Source organism: Nothoprocta perdicaria, unplaced genomic scaffold (genome assembly GCF_003342845.1).
Source record: "Nothoprocta perdicaria isolate Ctin4 unplaced genomic scaffold, notPer1 scaffold_4, whole genome shotgun sequence".
Classification (NCBI taxonomy): domain Eukaryota; kingdom Metazoa; phylum Chordata; class Aves; order Tinamiformes; family Tinamidae; genus Nothoprocta; species Nothoprocta perdicaria.
In genome coordinates, this window is record NW_020455643.1 from 5583190 (window position 1) to 5608450 (window position 25261).

Sequence of the window (25261 nt, forward strand, 5' to 3'; positions counted from 1 at the left end):
AATGATTTATATGAACAAAAAAACAAAGTTGAGAGCAGATACACGGGAAGGAGCATATAGGTTAAGCCTTACCAACAGGACACTGGGTTTTGCCAGCTCACGCTTAGCTGGAGCTGTGTAGCTGTATGTAGGATTGTTTTTGTCCTTCCATTTTTCTAAGGAAATATAAAAGGAAGGTGAATTCTTTTCGACTAGAAATTAGAGCTTGTATAAGGGTTGTCCAGGTTTATTTAAAAAAATAAAAAAGTGCTTTTTAGTGCCTTGCGGGATTTCCCAGAGGCATTTCTGTGTAATTACCCCAAATATATCTCCAGGCTTTCCCAGACGGTCCGGAAATGGGAGTGTCACAGGACACACAAAACATAGTATTTGCTGCCAGGAAACAGCACGCTTGGATTTTGAAGTCCTACGCCAAATGGTTCACGATGTAAATAGACAGTGGAAAGCTCACCAAGAGGTAGTGTCATTTTGAAATTACTGTAAATACTGGAGTGTAGTGTTTACATCCTGTCATGTAGAAAGCTGTTTAAAGACGGGAATTTTTAGTTTATAGCAAAAGCTGCTCAATTAGAAATGATCATCTCCTGTTAATTCAAAACAAAAAAGCTCTGTGTTCTCAGAAATGACTTGGTCATCTGCCTCAAATTCTTTCCAGATTTTCTTTCTATCTTATGTCAGATTTGTATTTCTTTTACCAAACGTTGAATTATGTTCTTGCTTTGTCAGATCTTTTCCTTTTTGTTAACGCTGAACTTCACAACGTAAAACACGAAAAACAAAGCTTACTGCACGTGAACGTTGCTTCCATGAATTTTAAGAAAGAATAGAATTATTTCACTCATATTGAGTTTTGTTACTGTAAAAGAAAACAATACTTCCAACTGTGCTTGGTTAAGCCAAGCCTTCCTTAATGAGAGACAGAATCGAGGTTCCCCTGTCCCCTCTTCATGTCTCTGGATGACCAGCCTCCTTTGAGTTTACTTTTGCTGTGCTGAGTGCTCTCTTCAGCTGCTATTTCAGAGCTGTGCAAATAAATTACAGTGAAGTGTTTAATTAAAGTTAGCCTCTTGCTCTGATCGCCCTCTACTGCCTTCCTGGATACAATTGGCAAATAAATTTTGGAGTTTTTACTTTAGGCAGAATGGATATTTGAAGCTTATTTGACTTTGATCGTAGATTGGATGTTTGTTATCTTTACTGAGTGAACATCTGAAACTAGGAAATGAATGTCAAAGAGGAAATAAAGGACATAGAATTGCATAAATGAAGGCAATGTAGGGAAGTAGGCCTGAACGCTCTGCTCTGAGGTGTTGGTGCTTCCAGAATTACCTTCTTGATCTTTGGTGAAAGCGTCTTTCTCAATTCTGAGGAATAATTAGGCTTAAATAAGTCATGTAGAGAACATATGGCTTTTAGATATTTAAAAACGCTTGGAATTTCTGAGATTTTTTGGTGGTCATGGCAAAATTTCGAGGAATATGTTGAATATGCAACTGAATATTAGTTATTTCACCATTGCAGTTTCTAAGATCTTGTTTCCCTGATAGCTTGTGTACAAGCAGTTGTTAAATCGTAGTCAGCTGAGTAGTATTTGATAAAATGCATTCATAATTTCTGGATTCATTGAATATGGGCTTCTTGTATTGAGTTTTTCTAATCTTAGTGCATTTGTTTCCTCTAGACTTTGAAAGAAATGGGCTMCACCACACACCTCAGCTGAGCTGAGGCATTAATAATTCTCTCAAGTAGTACTAAGAAGAGATGACACTGACTTTTCACCACATCCGTCTTGTATACTTCCATGTTTTTGCTTTCAGCATAAGTTTATGCCCTTCAGATAAGATTTTTAGAGGTGGCTCAACCTCTAAAGGTATCTAAGAGGGTACCTTAGGGAACAGAACTAAAACTCTTGTTTGCACATGATGTATTTCTAGCCTAGGATTCCCAGTCTTGATAGCTGGAGGAGAGACACATGAGAGTGACCTTCCTTCCTGCACTGACTTCATCTGGGTTGTGGTGGTTGTTGATAACATCTGTGTCTGGTTGTGCAGGGCCTGAGTGCATATTTTCAGTTGAGAAAGGGAAATTTTAAAATTATATCTAGGATCTTCAGGACTTGGAGAGCCACCTACTTCATGTAATTATTCAAATTTTTCCTTTCAAAAAAGAGGCTTGCTCTAAARTAAATAAATTAAGTTTACCATGATGGGATAAAGTAGGTTATTTATCCTCTTTATTTTTAGAGCTGTGTAGACAAGACTGAAGACCTTTGACTGCTCTGTTGGTGGTGCTTTCAAAGTGCTTGACTTTGCTAGTTTGATGTGATTCTAACCTAGTTTTAAGACAAAAGTAAGAGCTTTTAGAACTCCTTGAGCATCATCTTGAGACACAGAAGCTAAATAGCAGGTTTAACATAACATAATTACTTTCTCTAAAAATGTTAGTTTTCCTTACCTGCCTTTACATCATTCATGCATGGGGGAATACTCCCAAACTCCATACTGCACATCACAATTTGTTCTTCAATAATCAGATCTTTCCAAAAACACAGCATGAAACAATTCAAAGAGAAGTACCTAATTCAAATGAATAGAACAACCCATTGTTTAATCCTTTTCCTGGTTTAGGGTAAGAGGATTTTACCYGTGCGTGTCTTAACCAACTATACAAGTGTTTTTTAGCACCTCATAAAAAGAGGGCTCACTTTTGTTTTTAAACAGAATTATGCTACCAAACAAAAGCAGTTTGTCATGTATGGGTACCTAAGGGTGGAGCATATTGCTTTTTAAGATCTAGTATGTGCAAAATGAGGATTATGTCATGTTTTGACTATCTCTAAAATGAAAACAGCTATAGAAAATTGAAACATCTTTTTGTAGTTGTGTTTTAAGAGTATTATGGCTAAAATGGGGCTCCATACAATACAATCTGAGAGGATTATTGAGAGGGTACTGCTCTTGAATACGATGGGACTCTTTTAACATTATTTTGCAGGTTTTAAAAATTTATTTTCMTGCAAGAACAAAAGGATCAAGTTAATTGTGCCTCGGCATAATAAATAAAGTTAAACCATGAATGACTCTTCTGAGCCACAAGTGCTATATGGTATTTGATGAGATAATACCATTAAGTAGTGCTAAACCTTCTTTATTACAGATTTTATTAAAGTCTTCAAGTGTGGAAGAAAGGAAGGATCATATTTAATGTCATACTTAAAACTATTGTTATAAATATAGTGTTTACCTATTAGTTTCTGGGCAATGCTGCTAAAATGTTCTGACCTTATTCTAAACTTACATTTAATTATTGATTTAGTTCAGGAGAGGAGGATTACTGTGAAGTTTTACTCAAGGGATTTTTTTATTCTTGTTCTTTGTAATGTTAGCTAAAGTTTAACTCTGAAATTAGATGGGCAAACCTCCAGCTAATCCATGTCTTCTGGGGCTCTCTGATGAGATGCTACCAGTATGTGATAATTATTTTAGTAGATATCTGCAATCTTTACTCCCATACTTCTCAAAAAGGTAAACTTAAGAATTAAAGAATTGTGATATGACAACTCCTTGAAAGTTTTAGTGAAATACAAATGTGTAAAATCGGATGTTTGCTTGTTACAGAAGTGGTTTATTATTTACATTTCTAAATACTTGGTTTATACAAGACTGCTGACATCCTGTAGATTTAGAAAGTTGTTAAATTGGAAATTTAAAAATAATACATTTAGGAATACAGAGACCCTGGGGCAAAAAAATAAATAGAAAAAAAGTATGAATACCACTTAAATGTTGAGTCATAAACTCAGGCAAAATAATCAGATGTAGCTGTCAAAAGTTAAGTACTTTTCAAAATAGGAAGCCAGTGTAGGAAGCTAGTGCAGTTTCACACATCCTCCAACTCCAGAGCAATTGTTAGATTTTAAGCAGTTTGTGTAGGGGCCTAAAATGAGCAGATTGCCTTTGGCAGTCAGTCCAGACTCAAGTTACCCTAGCTGAACCTGGGGAGGAGGAGAACCTTTTCTATCCTGTACTGCTCCCCTTTAGTTTTTAAACCATCATGTAATATTGTTTTGTCATCTTAGGCTTGTATTTTATTATAAACAGCGTGCAAGAATTTAGAGGTTCCAGGTTCCATAATCATCTTGGCGATTTTGTGATACTTTCATAACATTTTAATATAAAAATGTATCAGACTGATTATCCTCATGCTTGATCTTCACTCAGAGTTTATTGCATTAAATATGTGAGGAAAAATACCCTCAATCACTCCTAAATTCTGGGAAAAAAAAAAATAAATAAATAAACCCTTTAAAACCTCTTGAAGTATTCTTCCATCTCTGCCAATGCTTGACATTTAATCATAGTTCAGACCTTTAACACATCATCTTCTAGTGTTTTAAGTAAAGAGATAAAGATCTGCTTGTTGCAGACACTTTGGCTTGAGTTGGAAGTGTTCTAAATAATTACAAAAAAAAGAGAAACACTTAGGTATCAAAGTCATGTCATCAGTTGTCATTACAGTGATCCAAATAAAGTGCTTGGATAACTGATGGATGATAAAATCCTATAACTATGGGGCTAATTTGCTCACAAAGCATATGGGCTCTCGTAGGAAAGGAGTATACTGATAGAGGCTGTATATTTAGACATCACTGTAAGGGAGCAGGATAATCATTTGTGCTTCTCTGCAATTCTTTACAGGGCTGTGGTTTCATTTGAGAAAATTCTCAGAAGTGAATGAATGCCCCTTACATGGTTTTAAATGCCCTTGTAAAGTTAAATAGGGAAAATCGTCCTCTCTGAGTCTAGTGCAGAGGGCAGCATCAGCAGCTCCGAGTGGTTTTGTACAAACTCCTCCGCCTCCTGGAGCACAATCAGCTCTGTTTTATTGGCAAAAACTATATATTTTCAATCGCAGGAGAAGATTGGGAATTTAAATCTGTCATAATAGAAGTGGTCTGTACAATTCTCCAGCCCTTTGGCGTGATGAGGATTCGGAGGGAAGGACATCAGGACTCCTGACYAGCAGGCAGTGCTGTCCCTCCATACCGAGTGTCCTAATTGCTCATTGCTYGTAAGTGTAGCCTGAATTGTGGCTTCTCTTTCCAGGCAGAGCTTGTCGACGTGCAGTATGGGACTGTTGAAGATTTGGTCCGGATCCAAGCCATTACTGATGTGACCAAAAAAATAGCACTTTTGAAGCTGGGACAATCACCTTTGCTTTATAAGGTTAGTTATGTACAGTGAAGCTGTGCTTCAACTGATGTATTGGTTTGGCGTTCAGCTTCTGAATATCAAGGCAAGGTGTTTCCCATCCTATCACGGTAAGTCAGGATGCATCGTTCTTTAGAATCCTAATGCTGACTAGTTGTAACTATGGTGGCTATTCTGTCTTGCTGCTCTTGATTTTGCTGCATATGTTACAGTGCTCCAGTACTGTCTCTTCCCGGGGTGCACTATGAGCCTTTTGGCAAATAAAGAAATCCAAAAAACAAAACAAAAACAAAATTTAAAAAAAAAAAAAAAAGAGATTTTAGGAATCGTTGGATCCTTGTCTGTTAAAAAATGTACATGTAATAATGCACTAAAATCTTTTATTCTGGCATCATTGTATCTGACTTGGGGCTTTCCAACCTAAAATCTAGAGCTTTCGGCCTTACTACAGATGCGCTGCTGCAAGTACATCCTGAGACTGTAACCAACCAGCAGGAGGAATGGCTGTATTGTTTAGACAATGACATTTTAACCTGATTTAGTTGCTATATAGTATAGTCTTGCTCTGTGGTGAAGCTGTCATTGCCTTCGTAGTTCCTTCTGTAACTCACCCCAGCTTTGAGGGAGAAAAGGGGCTGTGAGCTGGAAGAAAACATGAACTATTTTCTGCTGCAATAACATAAGCACACTGCCTCACGAGAGCTATGTATGTATATAAATACCCCACCAGCGATGGTTACTCACGCTAGTTAAGGATTTCTTGGTCTACTGCCAGTTGAGAATGAGCACGCTGTTTTCCTTTCATTTTCCCTTCCTTTTCTTTGGTTGCAGTTGTATGGAAGGGATATATGTGTCTGTGCACACACCAGGTTTCCTTCTCCTCCGCCTTTAGCACTGTCTGAGAGCACAGAGATTGGGCTCCTGTGTTCACTTGTACATTAGACATGACAGACTCAGCATATAACGCCTATTTAAGCTCCTAATCTCAAGCAACTGCCCTCTCTTGCAAGTACTTCATAAACAAAAATGCTATTGTGTCTTCAGAAGACACAGTAGCCCAGTAAATAATTAAAACAATTCATGCCCAATTCACAAAAGCAATTATAAAAGTCCTGTAGCTCCAGATTTTATAATTAAAAGAATTCAGAGCTGCTCATTTGGCCACAGAAAGCACAGTTGAGCCCAGAACACAGGTTCAGTAAATAACCACTTAATATACATATATTTTTAAAGAATAATTGTTGCCTCAGTAAAAAAAAAAAAATGCCCTTTTCAACTCGGTAACTTTAGCTATTTATCTAAATTATTTAGATGCAATCTAATTTTGTTCCTGAAAGGTCAGGTACTGTTGTTGGAATTTGGCTGTTGCCCATCATCTCTGCCCACAAGACCGTACTCATCGTTTCACCGCTACCTAACAGAAATAATGAAAAAGCAGTGGGAGCCCATAAGATGCTAATTTGATAAAGACACAAAATTTGCTGTAATACCAGTATCTGCAATGTTTGAAAGATGAAATTTTAACCAATTTAATCTCTGTTTCTGGAAGGAGATTTTAGGAGCTTGTATTTTGGATCGGCTTTAGGCTGCTCCCAAACAATAAACGTTTATTGGTGGTGGAAGTGTATTCTTGGTGCTGCTCATCTGCTTTAATTTTATTCAGAAAGAATCCGCTTTGCCTGGTTAGGGAATGCTATGCAATGTGAATCAAAGGGTGGTAAGTGGGTTGGTCAGGAGATTGACTTCAAAACAGCAAACTCCTTATCTGGACTAAGATGGTGATGCACCCACACGTATTTGGCTTCACTTGAAGAATGACCACTACAGTCTTCAGGGTGGGGGGAAAAAAAATTCTTTTTGTGCTCTGCTTACATGATAAAGATGGGGAGTTTGGCCCTCACTTTAGTTATTTCTTCTTTCTGAGGACATAAACTCTCCYTTTTCTTGAATATAAACTGCAAGGAGTGTCTCTGGTTAGGAAATAATTTTGATTTTTAAAAGCATCAAAAATGTGTGCTGGGTTACCAGAAATACATTCCTTCATAACAAATATTTGTAAGGGAAAGATGAGGATAGCTTTAAACAGGATGTCCTGATGGTTTAAATGGACACAGTTTTTGTGTCCAGGACAAATAATGTCCAGGACATTATTTGTGTATTTCTTTGCTAATATTTACTTATGGAGTCTCACATTTGCCTGTTTTTTCCCTTGTTTTTGACTTGCATGTGCCTGGGTTTGCATGTCATGAAAATGGAAAGCTAGTTCCTAACAGAGTGGTCACTGTGCTTCGGCCCCAGATCTCTGCAGTTAACTTTTTTTTTTTTTTTTTTAAACATTTTAATGTTATTTAATTTCTCATTATTTTTACTTCATAYGTCCAGTTTAGGATTAGACTCTTACTTTTTATAGGTCACGTACSAAGATATGTAAAGAAGTTTCGTCTTCATACCACAATGTTTCTTACTATGTCTGTATTTTTCATTTTCCATTGCATGTGCATGCTTTTCACTTTTCCTTTTTTATTGTCATCTATTTTCATTTATTCTTCATTTTTCTCCCTTTTATGCTTGGTGATTATGATAGTGGACACATTATTTGGAGTTTCAACAGAGCTACACAGATGCGTCCTGATCTCTTAAGTTGGGCTATGTCAAATAAAAAATAGGTTAGTGCAGCTATATGATCCATTATACATATAAAAAGAAGAACGKGGACTCTAGGGCAGGGCAATGTATCCAAAGAGCATGGAAACAGGTTGAGCTTGCACTTTTGTGATAAKAAGGGTATATAAGGGATATATATTAAAAGATCTATTAATAACAGATTAGAGGTGAGGTTTAGCAAGTGCTTTTATCTTTGATAGGGCACTGATAAAATCAGTAAGGGAATAAAAATCTGTAGTCTATTTTATAATGAATATTAAAAGAGGTAGAAAATGACAGAAATGCTTGAAGGGGTGAAGACAGGTATAGTACAGTTAAGGCAGAGCAATTTTCAAAAGCAAYAGGAGAAGGTTTTGGTATTGACAACTCGGGCACTCACAGTGCTGATATTCTGCAGCAGGGCAGGCCGAGGCAATTGATGCAGCAATGAAGGGTAGAAGGAGAAGTCCTGGGATGCGCTAACTTGGTGCAGCTGTGATGCTGGGCATCCCTTGCCAAAGGGCAGCAATGAGTAACTGAGGAAAGGTAAATTCTTTACATACTGTGGTTGCTTCAGAAGGGGTCTTGAGACTGCGGTGGGAGATGCTTAAAGAACCAAATTGCTTTTGAATAAAGAGGGAATTAGATTAAGGAGAGAGGGAAAAAAGAAAAAAAAAAAAAAAAAAAGCTCTTCAACTCTTCTACAGAGAAGGCTGAAACTAGACAAATTTAGAATATAAATGATACATAACTTCTGGAACTAATTTCCAGAGACAAGGTAGAATACATATTTCTTCATGCCTTCAGATTGCACTGACTACCTTCTGGTATTCTGGCTAGAAGGGAAATTTCCTTCCATCAAACAGAAGCTTTGGTTGACCTYAGGTTGTTGACCTCTCTGGGCTTTGGTAGCCAGTTATATGCAGGAGGTTGAAGCACACTGATCCATCCCAGTAAGTTGGTTGCATCCATGTGGGGAAAGATGGCAAAATTTATTACTAGTGATTAAGCAACTTACTCTTGTGATGTGAAATACCACCTTGAGAAAGAGCAGCTTGAGTTGTCCGATTCATTTATAGACAGAAACATCATCTTCCAGTAGTATAAAAATGTGTGGTGACAGACTGATTAGAACATCTCACCTGCATGCAGCTACACTGCCCTCAAGCTCTTCTCAGCTCATGACTGTGAGCACATAAAAAGAAGCAAGAGGAATTTTTATTTATTTTTTTAATAGAGTATTGCACAATAATTTCAATATCCCCCCAAAATTCCAGCCTCCAGAAATACCACCACCAGTTTCATGTTTTAAAGAATATTGTGATCTTAATTTAATCTTTTGGGTTTGAGATTGAAGAAAAAGCCATAATTTCTATCCTAAATTAACTTTTAATAGAGTAACAAGAACCCTGAAGGCCAAACCACTTCATCTTTAAAATGTTCAAATATTAACATTTTTTTCACATTCATTAAATGAAGATGTTGTTTTAATGTGTAAATATCTATATTTATTTTAATTATTTAGTGCTTTCATAAATATTCATTAAAGTGCTTTTTCATAAAGTTTAGAAAGTGTGAATGCTTATTTTTTTATGCAGAGGTTATAGGCAGCCACTTATGGATGAGAATTTCCTAAATATCAAATCCTAAGGATTCTTAAAATACAGGCAATTTACAAAAGGCTTCTATTTAATAACTGTGTTAGTTTTAAATATATTTACTTTAGAAAAAGTCATTATACTTTCTACAGTCTACATTGTTTATTTGCCTTTTTTTTTACTTTRTTTTTTCCCTCTGGCACTTTTTATGACTAGCTCGTAACTGTAAAGATTACATTCTAAATCTCTGTTTAACTAGAACTGACTTTTTCTCTCTTCCCYTTCTCCATATATACACACATGCATATATGTATAAACTATGTTGAATGTAAAGCATTTTAGGAATTGCTAATACCTCATATACATTTTTTATTGCTATGGACACTTATATTTTGTGTAGTACAATGGAATTTTTTCAAAGGTGCATAAAATTTTTAGATACTCCATTCCCATATGAATTCTATGGGACTTATATTCCCTCCCACGGCCCTTTTTGAAAATTTGAGCCATGTATATAGGTAGTGTGGATAAAAGTCCTAGAAGCATAAAAAAATTAGACTTGGAGATCTAAATCTTTGTTGTCTCATCCCCAGGAGGCTGATACTACCCAGAATTATTTAAAGCAAGTATGTCAATTCACACCATATTTATTCCAATATCCAGTAATGGACGGATGGGGTCCTGTGACTTATACCACCTGAAAGTGAGGCAATGCCAATGCACTTATAAATCCAGCCTGCACCTGTCCAAAAGAACACAAAATAGTTGACAAATTTTTGCTATTTGATCCTTTTAGTCAACTGCACTGCAGTAAATAAAAGTACAGTAAGAATTCCATCTCTCTGTAGTGTAATTAGGGGAAAGTGCTTCCTCCTTGTATCCATGCTCAAGTAATTAACATTTTGGCTGCATCAGTAAAGGCGATTTTGGTTATTACTCATTTCTGGTTTGATTACAAAAATCCTGGATTTGTTTGAATGGAAGGAGAAATGAGCTATTAGTAGAGAAAATGAGGGGACATATAAGTTAATGAGCAAAAGTAGATATTGATTATTCTGCATTTCTGGAGCCACAGTGTTTTCCAGTGTTCTTTTGCATACATACTTGTAGTTCCAGCCCAAGTTCCCATTCTGTCTGTTGCTTTTGGGTTGTTACAGAGGTTTCTGAATTCCCTCTGCGAAATCAAACCCTAAACTCCTAACTGTTCTATTGGGTATCATGGTTCTGGTAAGGCTTCAGCAAAGTTTAATGCTTAATTTTCACTTAGGAAAGTAATTCTAAATATTTGTATGCTCAATTGGATGCTTAACTGCACATTAACTGCATATGCTGAAAGCATCCTCTGAAAAATGAGTCCAGCTCATATTATGAACCAGTGTTTCCAGAGGAAAGGGGCTCTGTTTTACAGCGTGCCTCCTCCTATTAGTCTAATAGGCTTAAATTGAGTGAGACTTTTAAGTGGCTCCCATTCAGCTCTAGAGGTTGGCTGACATTAAAATTTGATATGGGGTCCTCTGAAGCTCGTGTTGAATTTTAGAGGTGTGAAACCCAAGCATAATTTTCTATTTTATCAAGCCTTTAAAAGTGAGTAGTAAATGCAGTCATCCAATTTACTGTCTGATGCTACACCCTGCGAAATGGAGCTAAGTCAAGTGAAATGGCTTCGCTGCGAGGCAATTACTCGCAAGTCGCGTGGAGTAAAGGAAACCAGGGCCTCAATTTGGGCCTTGCAGCCTAAAATTCATGCAGCTCTTGGGCTGCTGAAGGACAACAGGAAAGACTGACTTTCCACCATAAAATCCAAACCTGTTAGCTCTGGTCTTTCTGCTGGCACGTTAGCCAAACTTCTACTATGGCCTTGGCATTTTTGTTGTTGTGTATATAAAAAAGTATAGGCTACTTCTCTGTCTGAGCTGTTCACTGGGCAGGTGGTGCTTCACATGTCTTAGTCTTGGACTTCACGGAAGAGCCACTACCTGACATGGACATGTCTCAATCCATTTCCAGACCATGCTAGGAGATTTCAACAACAACCGAGAAAGTGAAAAAGTAAGGGTGAGGAATGAATGATTCTGGAAGAACAGATCTGTTTCCAGATTGATTCTCTGAAATTTTCAGACACAGAAATGTACAGAATAATTCAAACTCTGTCATTATTCTTCAGAATTGCCCAAACACCACCACAAAGGATAACTGTAGACCACTACTGTACATACAGGATATTTTGTTTTTTCTGGATTAGTGACCAGAGGACAAGGTATTCTTTCTTCTGGCAACACGAGTTATGTACTCAGGCTCTTCATTGACCTCAGTGGAATTGGATTTTATACTTTTTATACATTATATTCTATAGCCTATGAAAGTTGGGTTTATTTCTGTAGGTTTTTCGATGTACTCTCTTCAGATTTTCTGTAGCTGAATTTTGTGGTACGGAGCTGGTAAAATATATAACCATTTGTCCTTTTGGGGGGCAAAAAAAGAGGGTTTGTCCTCTTCTGAGGGCTTCTTGCACTGTATTCTTTCCTTTTCTCTTTCTTCCCATTATGTAATGCTGAAAGAGTGCTATAACACCAAAGTTAGAGTTTTATTCTTAGCCTTTTGGGCCTGTATCTGTTTCCAATGACATTTATGCATCAATGTGAATTTGAAAAGGGCTGAGTGTGTCATTATGAAAAGAATTGGCACGCTTTTTGCAACTACAGCAATAACCACTTGGAATGTTTCATTTAGTTTGATTGTCAAAACATTAAACTAACTTTCTGTGCAGAAGGTGATTCTTCTACAATTAACATATTCAGCAACATAAAAAAGACTGTGTGTTTGAGTAAGAGAACTGAGGCATTTAAATTTCATCTTTAGGTCTGAGTGGGTAATTCGCAGCAAGCATCTTACCAAAGTTAACTTTTCTGTTAACTCCAGAGCATGCTGTAAATTGAATCACATAAATTGCATATTTATATATTTCTGTACTATATTTTGATGTTTCTCAAATGGTTATGTGTTTTTTTAGTCTTGAATTGATTCTGAGCAATTTTCTGCTAGCAATGTTTTTTCTAATTTTGAAATTTGAGCTGTGATCGTTAATGTAGATTGATAAAACTACAAAAGAAGTCGTTGATGCTTTTGATGCAAACAGTCAACAAAGGATACTACACACAGCGCGTTTCTTGAGCTGCCTGAAAATCTGCATAAGAGAAATCAGTTTCATGAGCCTAGTTAACATTAAGCTAAAATAGCTGAAGATTATTTTCTAAAGCAGCTTAGGATGCCATGCAATAATTAGTATGTTTTCATTAGCCATTCCAAATTTCTCGCCATGTTCATACATCGTTTTTCTTTTCCCTTAAATCAGGTTCTTCATCAGATTAAAAAAAAAGAAAAAGTCCATAAAACATTGCTTATGATGGCCTTGTAATTGTAAATAATCACGGTATGTGCAGTGGCTGAGATTTGTCAGCCCAGCACACAGTTGTGTCTAGATACAGGTAATATTTTAGATAGAGGACGGAGTATTTGCATTTTGCGAAGGTTATAGGAGTGCCTGCAGTGACAGGCAAGCCTGTTATTTATGACTTCCCACGGCAAGTTATTATGCAGCCATCATAAGAGCTCTTGCCACGTTGCCACCGAAGTGACCTTGGGCTGACCCAGAGAGCCCACCCTTTCAATAAGGGGGAGCATATTTTTCATTTCTAAGTCAATCTTGGTTTTCCCTAGAGTGAAACCTGATTATATTGCCTTTTATAGCAGTATTCAGTTATATGTGATGCTTTTATGATATAAACTGTCYATTGGGGAGCTGACCTGATAACTCATTTCACTGTGGCCTCCAACTGCGATCTCGGAGGAGAAAAGTTAACATTTAATCCACTTAACCATCTGACCTTGTCCCGCTCCTGTTTATCATATTATAGAGTACGTGAGATACCAGGTAAATCCACATCTGTTGGTTCAGGTYGTGCTTGGATTCCAGGTATAAGAAATGTTTATGACAAATTAGAGAAGCCTTGGGCATCTGACTACCGTAGACACTGCTCTTAGTAAGCAGGTATGTTAATTGACAGGTTCAATTTAAGTAGTCCAAGGGATGATATAGATGTGTGATGGACTGGGACTGCTGTTTCTGACATGAGATAAATTTTGAGGTTTACACATGCTTTTTTAGCTCTTGCTCTGTCTGGCAATGTTGGTATCTCTGCTGTAATATGCCATATGTGAAGCTTAAAAAAAATGAGATACAGGAAGACATTTAGATTAAATTAGGAGAATTAAAAGCCGTCTTTTCTTTTTTTTTCTTTTTTTTTTTTTTTCCTGTGTTGGAACTAGATGAAGCGACAATCACATTCAATATCACATTCCTGATTACAAAACAAAAATCATTGCTCCACCAGGCATACAAGCTTCGCTCTCTGTAGGAGCAGACCAGAGTAAATGAATTTGGAAGGTACCAGCTGCATGCCAAATGCTGGTCTTCTCCCAGTAAGAGTCTTAGAAAAGTATATTCTTTGTCTTTGGCCGCTAGATGAATAGGTAATATAATAAGAATTAGTGAATAAGAGCCTGTAGTCCTTGCACCTTAACCTGACAGTAGGCAATGATGGGGTTCCTTGATTGTTTTCTAGGATTTTCAGTTATTTTGCCTCCTCTGACCAAGGTGATATGATTTGGTTTATCTCTGAAGGTATTTTTAAATACTAGCATTAAAGATTTTGTTCTTGATGTGCAAAGCACATTCTCCACTCACTGTTTCCTGAGGCATTTATCACTGCTCTTATCATCTTCTCTAAATGGTCTGCAAGAGGCAAAATAAAAAATTGCATGTGTCTTGTATTTAAAGAAGCAGCAACGCTTTAGTGTCTTCTGGTGTTGACCTGAGTCTTTGAAGCAATACCACATTAACATTTCAGGCAATTTGATTTCAAATAGTACACCTTTGTTCCAGAAATCTGTTGTTAATTATTTTTGGACAAAGCTATATATCATGCATCTTATAATCCATGTACTTTCATTTCCGAGCTCAGACCAGCTGGGACTTTTATGCTGATGGATAATACATGATGTTTATGGCTTTATGAAATTTAGAGGAGAAAGGATGATCTGAAGTGATAATGTCAGTAATACAAGCATGAGAATATATGGCTCTGGATTTTATGGTGATCYGAAGAGAATTGTTGTACATATTAGTAAATTTATGCATTATAAATGAAGCTGAACAACMTAGGCTGCATATAGATATAGAAAGCGTATGGTTTTGGAAATTAATCACTGAATAAGTAAGCAATATGCCATAATTATAGAAGCATTAAAGAATATAAATATATGGAGCAAATGTCACATACAAAACATTTTTAAAGTAAAAAGACATAGTTCAGAAATTTTATATTCTCTGAMTTCTTCCAATATCCATGGCATCTGCTACTTCCGAAGGCAAAGAGAACAACAGTTAAGCTTCTTATTAGAGAAGAATTCATATATTCCTCCAGGTACCCACTTATTAGCCTTATCTCTGCATCAGTAGAGTTTAGGACCTTCTTCCATAGTCAAACAGGAAACGCTGGGAAGTTTAATGTCTTCTTTTCGCTTCTCTCTCTCATGTGGGTACAAGTGGGAGATTTTTGGAGAGAACTTTTCTCCCAAAACAACAGACTCCTCTTTCATTTACACCAAAGGAAAGCAGACTTTTTCTTGTGCTTGATTTTCATCAGAAACAATGAGGCTTTGTTCCCTCATGTCTTAAATTTTCTTAAATGATAAACCATGAGACGTGGAACTCTCAGTCAGCAATCTCACAGCATGACRAATCTTGCTGCGAGTACACGTAGCGCGGAACCTGCAGAGAATCATTTTGTCCCCGTCGTCACTAAAGCAATTAACTTTTTATCTTTGAGTATTGTTTCTTCTTCAGTTATTCAGGTGGAACTGAAACATCTTGACTTTGAGCAATATTGTGTCACTTTTTGAATACATTTGTGGTTGGCATCCAAATCAAATCCAGCTGTTCAGCAATAAAATGTAGTTGTTTCTATGGTCATAGGATTGAAAACAAAACCTGCAAGAGAACCCTGTCATATGCTGTAATTCTTTTCAGGTCTCACAAGCAATTGAAATATTTCAAAGGAACATACAAAATTGATTTTTTTTTTTCCTCCAAGAAATATTAAATTGATGCTGTAAGCAATAGAGAAATAAAACTAACTTGGGCTACTTCATTGCTCTTGTTGAAGGGGCAGCTGAGGAAATAGATTGAAACAAGAAGACAGATAATTAGCTCTCTACCTGCTGGAAAATCACAAAAAATACATAAAAAAGTAAAAGAAATAAAATAAAGGATATTACTGTAGTTGCCTGTAAAACTGWTGAGCTGTTCAGGGCTTTCCATTGGTGTGTAAACACTTGTTGGGAAGATGGAAATTGTTTTGTTTCTCTGTTGATTGTAGGGTTGAGTTTTGTCTAGTCTTATAATTGACTATTCTTTTATGCACTGAGTCTTTTTTAAGATTAATGTTTAGCATTTACTATCCAAATGAGTCATAACTTGTGTATGTACTTTAAGCATTTTTCCCCACTTCTGAGATAATACTGTTCTTTACACTTAAAACTGTTTCCAAACCTGATTTTTCTAGTTCATCTGTAAGTGTATGTCTACTACAATTTAGGAAGTTACATTGTTGTTAAGCTGCTGCAATGAAAGGCAGACTCAGTGATTTCTGTAACTTTCAATATCCTAAATATAATGGATGTAGTTATGTTTTCCATTAGTAAGTGATACAAAGGTAAGGTTGATATTTAACCCTCAATTGGTTTTCTTCTCACCTTTTTGACCAGTTGCAAGCAATGGTAAGCGCAAAGATTAGTCATCATTGCCAGTGTGTCATCAGAGAAAGGGAATTAATGGATGTGAACAGAAATTTCTATTTATGCTGCTTCACTGTCTCATTTGTAAAGATATTGCATGAGAAAATGCTTGTCTGAACTTGTATTATTCCCTGCTTTCTATAGATCCCTGTGCTGTGCTAAGCACCAGGGGATATGAATATCTTCATTTTTATGTCAGACCATTCATTAGTTGGCCTTGCAGCATAATACTGTGTGGTGCTTATGTTTTTATGCTTTACTTTTTGGAGGGCAAGGTTGTCAAAGCTTTAAAGGCTTTTACTGGATGCCCTATCTCAAGGGAAAACAACGGTGTAACAGGAATTGACTGATCACAGGTTTCATTGTACTTCGTTTCATTTATCTTCCGACTTCAGGATTCGGTGTTTATGTCATTTAGAAGGCAGTTCAGTAAAGTTTTAGGAGCCATAAGTGGTGCTAAATCTTTTCAATGGGCCCATTAGAGAGAACTGTATTTGCTTTTAACATACAAGGCTTTGAAAAATATTTTCTTTCAATCTCTCCTTACCTTCCTCAAGAAATTGTCAAAGAAGAAAATGGCCTAGTGAATCTCGTATGTGAAATTACTGTGGCTGCTGCCCGTGACCCTGTTGGCCTTGCTGAGGAGGGAAGTGATAGGGAACAATCTTGCTGCTAGTGTATCTTCACCACCCTTTGTATGACCTTGATTTGCTAATCACTGCATAAACCATCTTTACGACAATAAATCTGACATATTTATCATGCTTTTTCATGTTTTCCATTTTTTCCAGTCCAATTTTGATGTGAAGGTAAGGGCATAATTTTGAACTGATGTTTTCAACCTGCTCGTATACTAGTTGTGGCAGAATTAGTGGAAGGAAGATTCTTGTTGATGTGGGATTTATTCCTTTTCCCCATCTCACCTTTATCTGATGGGGAATAAATGACTGTAATGCTTTGTGAATGTAAGACTAATACAACTGTTATGTTCCTGTTGTCATCATTTACATCATCCTTGGACTTTATGATGACTTTCTGCTATTTCATTTTGCTGAAATGAGCTACTTAGTAGGTGGAGGGGGGATCTCTGATTTACTCATGTGCTGCATAGAAAGCAATAAAAAATAAGAACAAAGGAAGTAAAATATTTCTAACGTTGACTTTTTTCAGCTGTTGAACCTTTTGCATAGGTCACCTGCAGTTGTGCTTTACCTAAGTTATACAGAAGCGGTACTTGCCTTTGTTGCATATTCTGCTATAAAACATAACGTTAAATTGAAAAGATACACTAATGGTATGTTCTGTATGGTATATTATCTATATAGTCAGTGACAAAGATCTTGTGGAAAAATTTCCAGGTTCTGATATGTTAGTCATGGGGGGGGAAAAAAAAATGTAGATTAGATAAATCTTGAATTTGGAGATTTCCAGGCGAGCTTGGGAGTGTAGATTAATACTGATGATTTATAAAGAACTTTCAAAGCTAAGATTTTTAATAACTTCTTTAATATTTATGGTTTTCAAAATAATTTTATACATTGGGACGCTTTCTCTATAATCATTTCTTATATAGTTCCTGGTTTGTGACTGCTTTTCTAATAAGGAAGATAAATAAGTTCATTTCCAGTATGGATTTATTTAAAGGCAGGCTAAGCAAGTAGTTAAACATTGCTCTTTTCTATAAACGAAAATAAAATATTCATCAACCAATTAATATTATGCAATTTTCCCAGTTGATATGTAGATCTGCCTGAGGCTTATATATAGCATATTGTACATCATTATATGTTGTAGAAAGAAAATTAAACCACATGTAAATTTGAAAATAAATAACAGTTGTTTTATACAATATCTAAGGAGACCGCTACACAATATTCATGGCATTATTTTAAAAGAATGAAACCCTGATACAGTGTAAGGCCTAAGAAAATAGTGAGCAGAGAATCTGCTTTGTGCTTCATAAGAAATAATAACTTTTCGTAGACTTTCACAGGACACTAATTGCACAATAAAATAAGTGAAGGGGAAGATTTTTGCATAGGTCTAACAGTCTGTTGTATTTTAACAATGTAACAGACATCCTACCATGCAATTACCCAAGGCAGCAAATGTGCCTTAATTAAAAGTCTACGACCAATTGTTATGTGGGTTAGAGAACATCTGCTAATTTCTTGATAGATACCCTAACATCTGCAACCACAAAGCCGGTGAAATCAAAATCCTACTTTAATCTGGAGACGGTATATCAGAAAAGCTTAGGCTAGTTGCATTTCAACAATACTTGCTTTCAGTGTCAGTTCTGGAAAATATATCCTGAAGATACACCCAGAATCTCYGTCCCAGCTATAAGCTGCATCTCCTACCAAAGTTGAGAAAAGATGGTTATGAAAAGAAGTTTGCATTGTGTGAGATGCACTTTGTGTCGAACTTAGATAAGTAGGYTTTTCCATTTCAGTTAGTTAAGTGGCACTTTTAGAAACACCAATAGGATTTTTCAAATTATTCCCTGCTATTTTTGTGCTGCATTGATGGTCTGGGGCCATTTAATGTTCGGAATCTGCTTTGGAGATTTCTTTGTAGGAAACTATACGTGTGTGTGTGCGTGTGTGAGAGTTTGTGTAATTACTGCCCGAGTCAAGTACATAGTAGGAATAACCCTAAAAATCCCTAGAAGAAGTTTTAAACAGTTGGAGTATCTGGCATGAATTGTGCATTTTTTTCAGCACACCTGTCACCTCTGATAGCACATCTAGCGTTAGACTTGGAGGGACCTGGGCTGCAGGTTAGCAAGCAAGTTGTGGCCAAAGGCTCACCAGGTTTGCCACATGCCCACTGGTCTCTGTCTTCCCCAGAGAAATCCTGCTGTGCTTTTTGTGGTTTCTGTGAGGTGCAGGACAGTGATGTAAACTGAAACTGTGACTTGGTGTAAGAAGTGCCGTTTGCTGGGAATATTTATAAATTAGGTGTGCTGACCTTGCAGCATCTTTCTTGTAGCAACAACCAAAAGAAAAGTTTAAGGATTAAGGGAAGTTTTGCTCAGTTGCTTCCTGCCTATGATTACGCAGTCCCTTTGGATTTTGGATTGTAAGTCACATAAARCACATAATATACAATTAAAGGTCTRTATAGTTCATTCCTGATGATTTACCAAGACTTAATTATATTCTTTAGTAATTGTCTTTTGTATAATGGATGTTCAGCTCTAGTCTCTCACTAAGCYTGAACACAGACTGAAATAATCAAAGACACATAAGGAGCAACATTTCCCATGTGAACATGGAAATGCTTTTAGCTTTTTGGAGGTCCCACAGCTGGACATTCATCCTGACTTGTTTGCCTAGGGAGCGTTTAATGATACTTACACAGTGCTCTRCTATATGCTTATTTAAAAGTAACTGTTGTTTCTTGAAGACTTGGGAATGCAGTGGCAGTATGAAAGCTCTTGTGTTATATATCCACCAAATAATGAAGCAATTTTTCTGGACTGTAAGCAATTCAATTATTTTGTTTCTGAAATAAATTAAGTAAAGCTTATTGAATCCAATCAGCCCTTGTTTCTAGGGAATTGTAGTTCAATTTCATTTTTAATTAGATTGAACATTGTGATTTTCTTAGCAATAGTAAGCAAGTTCTGGCAGTAAAATATGCACCCAATTTGTATTAAAAGTTCCTAAAATCCAGTGTAGGGAAAGGCAGTATATTTGACTTCGAATTTTACCATCCAAGTGAAAACTTTGCTATTGTGAMGACTTCTATTTTAAAAATGGATGTTTTACAAATTACTTTTCTTTTTTAAAACCAAATTCTACGTGATCAGGCAGAAGACAAGGAAAAAAAATGTGATAAAATATATCTTTTCCTTAACACCATGTTCAGGGCTGCACTGCTAACAGTTTTGCTTGTGCAAGGATTACAGGCAGACTGCTGTCTGCTGGAGAGACTGGGGAAGGATGAGGCAATCTTTTTTTCTGAGCTCAAATACTGTAGCTGTCCACAGGCTGATGCATAGATTTCCACTTGTAGCARGAGACTCATTTCTGATTCATTTGTGATTTGGGATTATGCATCAGTGCTTGGTAGCCCGTGGTCTGGATGCATTTCTGCCAATTTGTGGCAGCCCTGGTTTATTCCTCTAGCTCCTTCACTAACTTAATGTAGCACCTTGAGGAAGGCTCAGTAAAAGCCAAAAAACATCTTGGGGTAGTTTTTCACTGCAAAATTGTTTTAAACTCTGCCCTTAGACATCTGTGATGGCAAATGAAGTAGCATGATTGAACTTTAAGTGTGGTGTTCAAAAATTAAGCTAGAGTCAGAATGGATCTTTACCACCTATTTTTTAAAAATATGTAAATTGGAGGATTTATATAAAAGATAGTTTTATATATATATATATTTTAACCTTGAGTGTTGATTGTGATACTACTGCAGCCCCCAAATACACTGCAATATAGTAGKTGATTAAGAGGATGGTAGCATCTGATGAAACCTACATGAGGTATATACTATATTTATTTATTTTTAACTTAAGAAATAGAAATATATGATGTCATTGAGGTCTTCTGACAGTTTAAATGGCACTTAACACCAGCTTGTTAATTTTAGGTATTGGCAATTAGTAAAATTGGATGGGTGTTTCATGCAAAGCCTCATGATTTTGCTTGGAACTTCAGTAGAAAATAATAATAACTTACAGTCTGTCCAGCTAGAAAAGCTGTGTCACAGATTAATGAATCATGACTTTTGCATGTTGAACTATGAATTGAAAAACTCACTAGTTGAAGACTATTTGTTGTTATTTGTCTTATTAACACTGGTCATTGCACTGCAGGGCAGTATTTTATGTTGTGTCTCTAAAGAGTTTAAGAAAAAGAAAGGTATTTTGCGTTGAGGCTCGTTACAGCTGTGAAGATRTTGACTTTATTTAAGATGAAAATGGAAAAAAAACAGTAATTGTTTATTGTGGGCATAGTTGACACAGTTGTGATGTCAATGTCTGAAAATTAAAAGCAGCAATTATAGCTGAAACTTGAAAGCTGATTTATAATTTTGCATGTAGAACACAACTTCTCGCTAGAGATTGTAGCCATGGCAGCAGTGGTTGCTCTACTTGGTGAATTAGAGCTGTGCAGTTATTTTTGCTCTGCGAAACCGAAAAATTTATTTATTTTTTTTGTCAAATTTTAAAGACCCTTCTTGAATAAATGACTRTATATGTGTTTCTTACCTGCTATAATATGAAATAAAATCAGAAATGAAGAACAAGATATGGATGTTGGAAGAGAAAAGGTAATAGTTACTGTAAATCTTGGCTGTTATATCACTCAGCTGTGATGTTTCTTCCTCTTCTTACAGTTTTCTCACCCCTTTTGTTGTACTGTCAAGTTCTTGGCTGAATATCAGTATAAGAATATAAAAATGGGAGCAGTTCATTGCAATAATAAGCTAACTTTCCAGTTTGGGAGGTTGTCAGGACTCTCATCCATTTTTAACCTATTAAAAACATGTGCTACTCAGTTATGATTTTACTGTGTTCCTCCAAACACCTGTACCCATGTGTACGAAACATCTGGATTCGTCTGAATAGAGTTGTCTCAAGGAGACTGTTCTTTTAATCCCTTTAGGGACTGCTCATATAATAAAATGTGTGAGATTATGCAGGTGATTTTGTAGGGGAAAAAAAATGATTCGCTTGCATCTGTTTATACAAATTCAAACTGTTCTGTGATGATCTTGGCTAATTGCAATAGTAGATGTGCTTACATACAAAAATGGCAAGTAGCAGGCATAGTTATTCTTATACCTTTTATTTCCTGTCATCTTAACTTTCAAGAAAAGCAGAACTAAACATGAAATGCTTTTGAGGCTTAAACTGAATGCCATATATTTACATAATTTACATAATTGCAAAGCCAAAATAACTGTGCATAAATATTCCTTAAAACCAACAGCTAGCAAAGAAATTGAAAAGAAGATGCTCAGTCAAGGGACTAAAAAAGAAAAATTGAAATGAGAAATGGAGAAATAGTCCCAAGGTCTCAAATCTCTACAAAATCTGACTTGTGCAATCCAGAAATAGGGTTTTATATTTAAGAATGCTTTTAGTCATTCCTCAGATCTCTTAGTAGCCACTTGGAAAGCCATCAGTAGAGTGTAGTGAATAGTAACATAATTATTAAAAGGCAAAATTACTTCTGTCTGAAGAATTAATGCACTTTAGTGTCACTGCTGTAGTCTTTAGTCCGTCCCAAGTATGCAGAGCAAGAAAGAGAAAGGCCATCTCATTTCATGGGAGCATTTGCCACATKACAATTTGATTTCATCTGATACAGAATAAAATCTCTTTAAAAATAAAAAATCCTCTATTAAAGGGGAGATCAGGGATTTCTCAGTCAAAATGGTTCTGCAGGCTGCTGTAAGCTTTGGCACTTGGATGCTTTAGCCCTTAACTTTGGGGCCTCGCCCAATCTGCTGCCCTGGATCTATATATTTTTGGAAAGGTTAATTGCTAGAACCAGCTCAAGCTCAGATGTTCTAATAAGATAGAATAAAACCAGAAATCCCGTGCAAGAGTGATGTAGAGTATGCAAAAATCTGTTATGTGCTACACATAGTCATGCAGGTCCTTGAAGAAGTAAACTGTATCACCATAAAAGACGTGAAGATGTAACAGAGATTTCAGCTGAAATTTCACCTAGCACTGTTTCCTCATCAGACTTCATATAATTTATTTTTTAAATAAGAATTAATTTTGTCATTAGCCTTTGAAAACAGCTTTTAAAATGAATTGGGAAACATGAACTTGAACTGGCTAGTTTTTAATTGTATCTTTTCAAATGATAGATGATGTGGAACCGTACCAGTCTTGGTGCTATTTGTACACGACAAAGCCTGAGAGAAGACTAAGCCCCCCTCAACAGTAATTAAAATAAGTAATGCGTTTTGTTCTGGTTTGTGTGAGCTGTCGTCTGTGTGTGTGTTCCCGCAGCTCTCTCTGCTGGAAGACGCAGGGTTCGGCGGGGTTCTCCTGTACGTCGATCCCTGTGATTTGCCCAGGACGGCGGCGCTGCCTGACCAGGCCTTCATGGTTTCCTTGAATGGCGGCGGGGACCCCTCAACCCCCGGCTACCCCAGCAGCGGTGAGTCCCGCGCCAGCACGTCCAGCTAATCGACCCCTTCAGACTCTGTAGACTTTAAGTAAGGTGTTAAACATTACGCCAAACCCCATCTGAAACAGAAAACTCAGAGGAAGAGAACACGGTGTAAGGGCAGCATCATCCACAGGGGGGACCACAGGTGGCTCTGCTCTAAGTACTTTATTTTAGTTTAGTTTTATTTATTTATTTGTTATCCTAATCCATAATTTGCTTATTCTTACCCTATGGCAAAAACATTAATCCAAGTSTGTCTGGGCCTGTCCCCACTGAAAGAAAGTGGTTTTCCTTTCATTCTGCATCTTACAGTTTTATGGGAGTGGTAGTGTGAATTTCTGGACACTGCTAGTGAAGTAYAAGCAGAAATTTGTATTTCAGATGATGTAACAAGAATTTCTAGTACCTAGTTCAAGTGCCATTTGAGAAGGATTTGTTCTTTTTTGTTTTGTTTCAGTTCATAGACTTGCTTTTTAGTTATGCATCTCTAAATAAATACATTTTTCCAAGCACGGGAAATAAATAATTGAATTATCTTAAATAAAAAGAATTAGGTACTTAAAAATAACTTTATTTTTTTGAAAGCAATGTTTATAAATTGGAACRGCTGTATTTGACTTGTATGCACTACTTAAATCTCAGTTCTGGCAGTTCAGTGAATGCATGTTCTGCCTGTCTACYGTCTTTTCAGCTTTACAACTTTTTTTACTATCTAACTATTTGGAAATGTATTGTGCAGCACTCTCTGAGTTTGTGACAGGGCTTCATCAAGTATATTTGGTCCAGTTACTAGCTTAGACATCTGAAGTCTGACTTGAATTGGCACTAAATCAACTGAGGCAATGCTGGGATGCTTCATGACTAGAATGGCAGAAAATAGAAATATTTGCCTGGCTGTCAAAGAAGGGTGTTAGCTATTCACAGCATGAAATGCCTTGACAGCTCAGTGGGAAAGAAATTGCACATTTTCTCAGCGTCTCTATGTACCTGACCTAGTGTTCTTAAAAATGCCCTTAGAGCTGCAAAAGTAAATGTAACATTTTCAAGCTTTATTCTTGCTCATTTCATGGAACTRTTTGAAGAATGATGTGCTCTATCAGACTGGCTGGCTCCATAATGTTTTATTTCTCATATATGAGAAGTTAATTAAAACAGATATGTGAACATGAAGAGGACGTTTAAGTGTCTAAACTTTACATGTGGGTTTGCTCACAGCAAATGCTCCTGAGCGCTCCGTGCATTCTGGTCTCYTGTTTGAGAAAAGCTTTAATGCTACCAGAAAGGGTGACAACATTTTAGGGAGGTTGATGGATTTTGTTGGAACATCAGTATACCTTGCCTGTGCTTTCAGACCTCTGAGCACCATTCATAAGCAGGAATAGGCTTATCATACTCTTAAAAAATCCCTAGGAATTCCTAGGAATGTAGTGTTCCAAAGGAAACAAATGGATGAGCTTAATGAACAAGTGGTGTTGCACCTGTTGAGTAGGATGCAGAAGACACACGTTGCCATGCTGATAACTGTTTTATTTTTTACCTTCTGCAAACAAATTTGTCTGTGGCTTCAGAGTATTGTACTGCTTCATTTTTATTTTTTCTCCCTTCAGGAAAATCTTCAGAAAATGATAATGTTTATGCATTTCTTCTCAAAGTTGACAACAGTTTTTGTTTGTTTGTTTGTGTTTTTGTTTGCTTTTTTTTTTTTTTTAGTGGAGTTTATGTAATAATCCAGCAGGATCTTTGGAGCTGTCTTGTGGTTTTAAGGGTGAAATTTGGGGTGATGATAAGGCAAATACAGAAGGTATTG

The 25261-nt window shown here is 36.6% G+C and overlaps 1 protein-coding gene across 1 annotated transcript in view; it reads left to right on the forward strand.

Moving 5' to 3' along the window:
- Positions 1–25261, forward strand: part of NAALADL2 (N-acetylated alpha-linked acidic dipeptidase like 2) — a 224557-nt gene that overhangs the window by 69537 nt on the left and 129759 nt on the right. Inside the window, exons 4-5 of the mRNA XM_026045231.1 lie at positions 5106–5225; positions 23292–23442. Of these exons, the coding sequence (XP_025901016.1) occupies positions 5106–5225; positions 23292–23442 (271 nt within the window). The remainder of the gene's footprint in view (positions 1–5105; positions 5226–23291; positions 23443–25261) is intronic.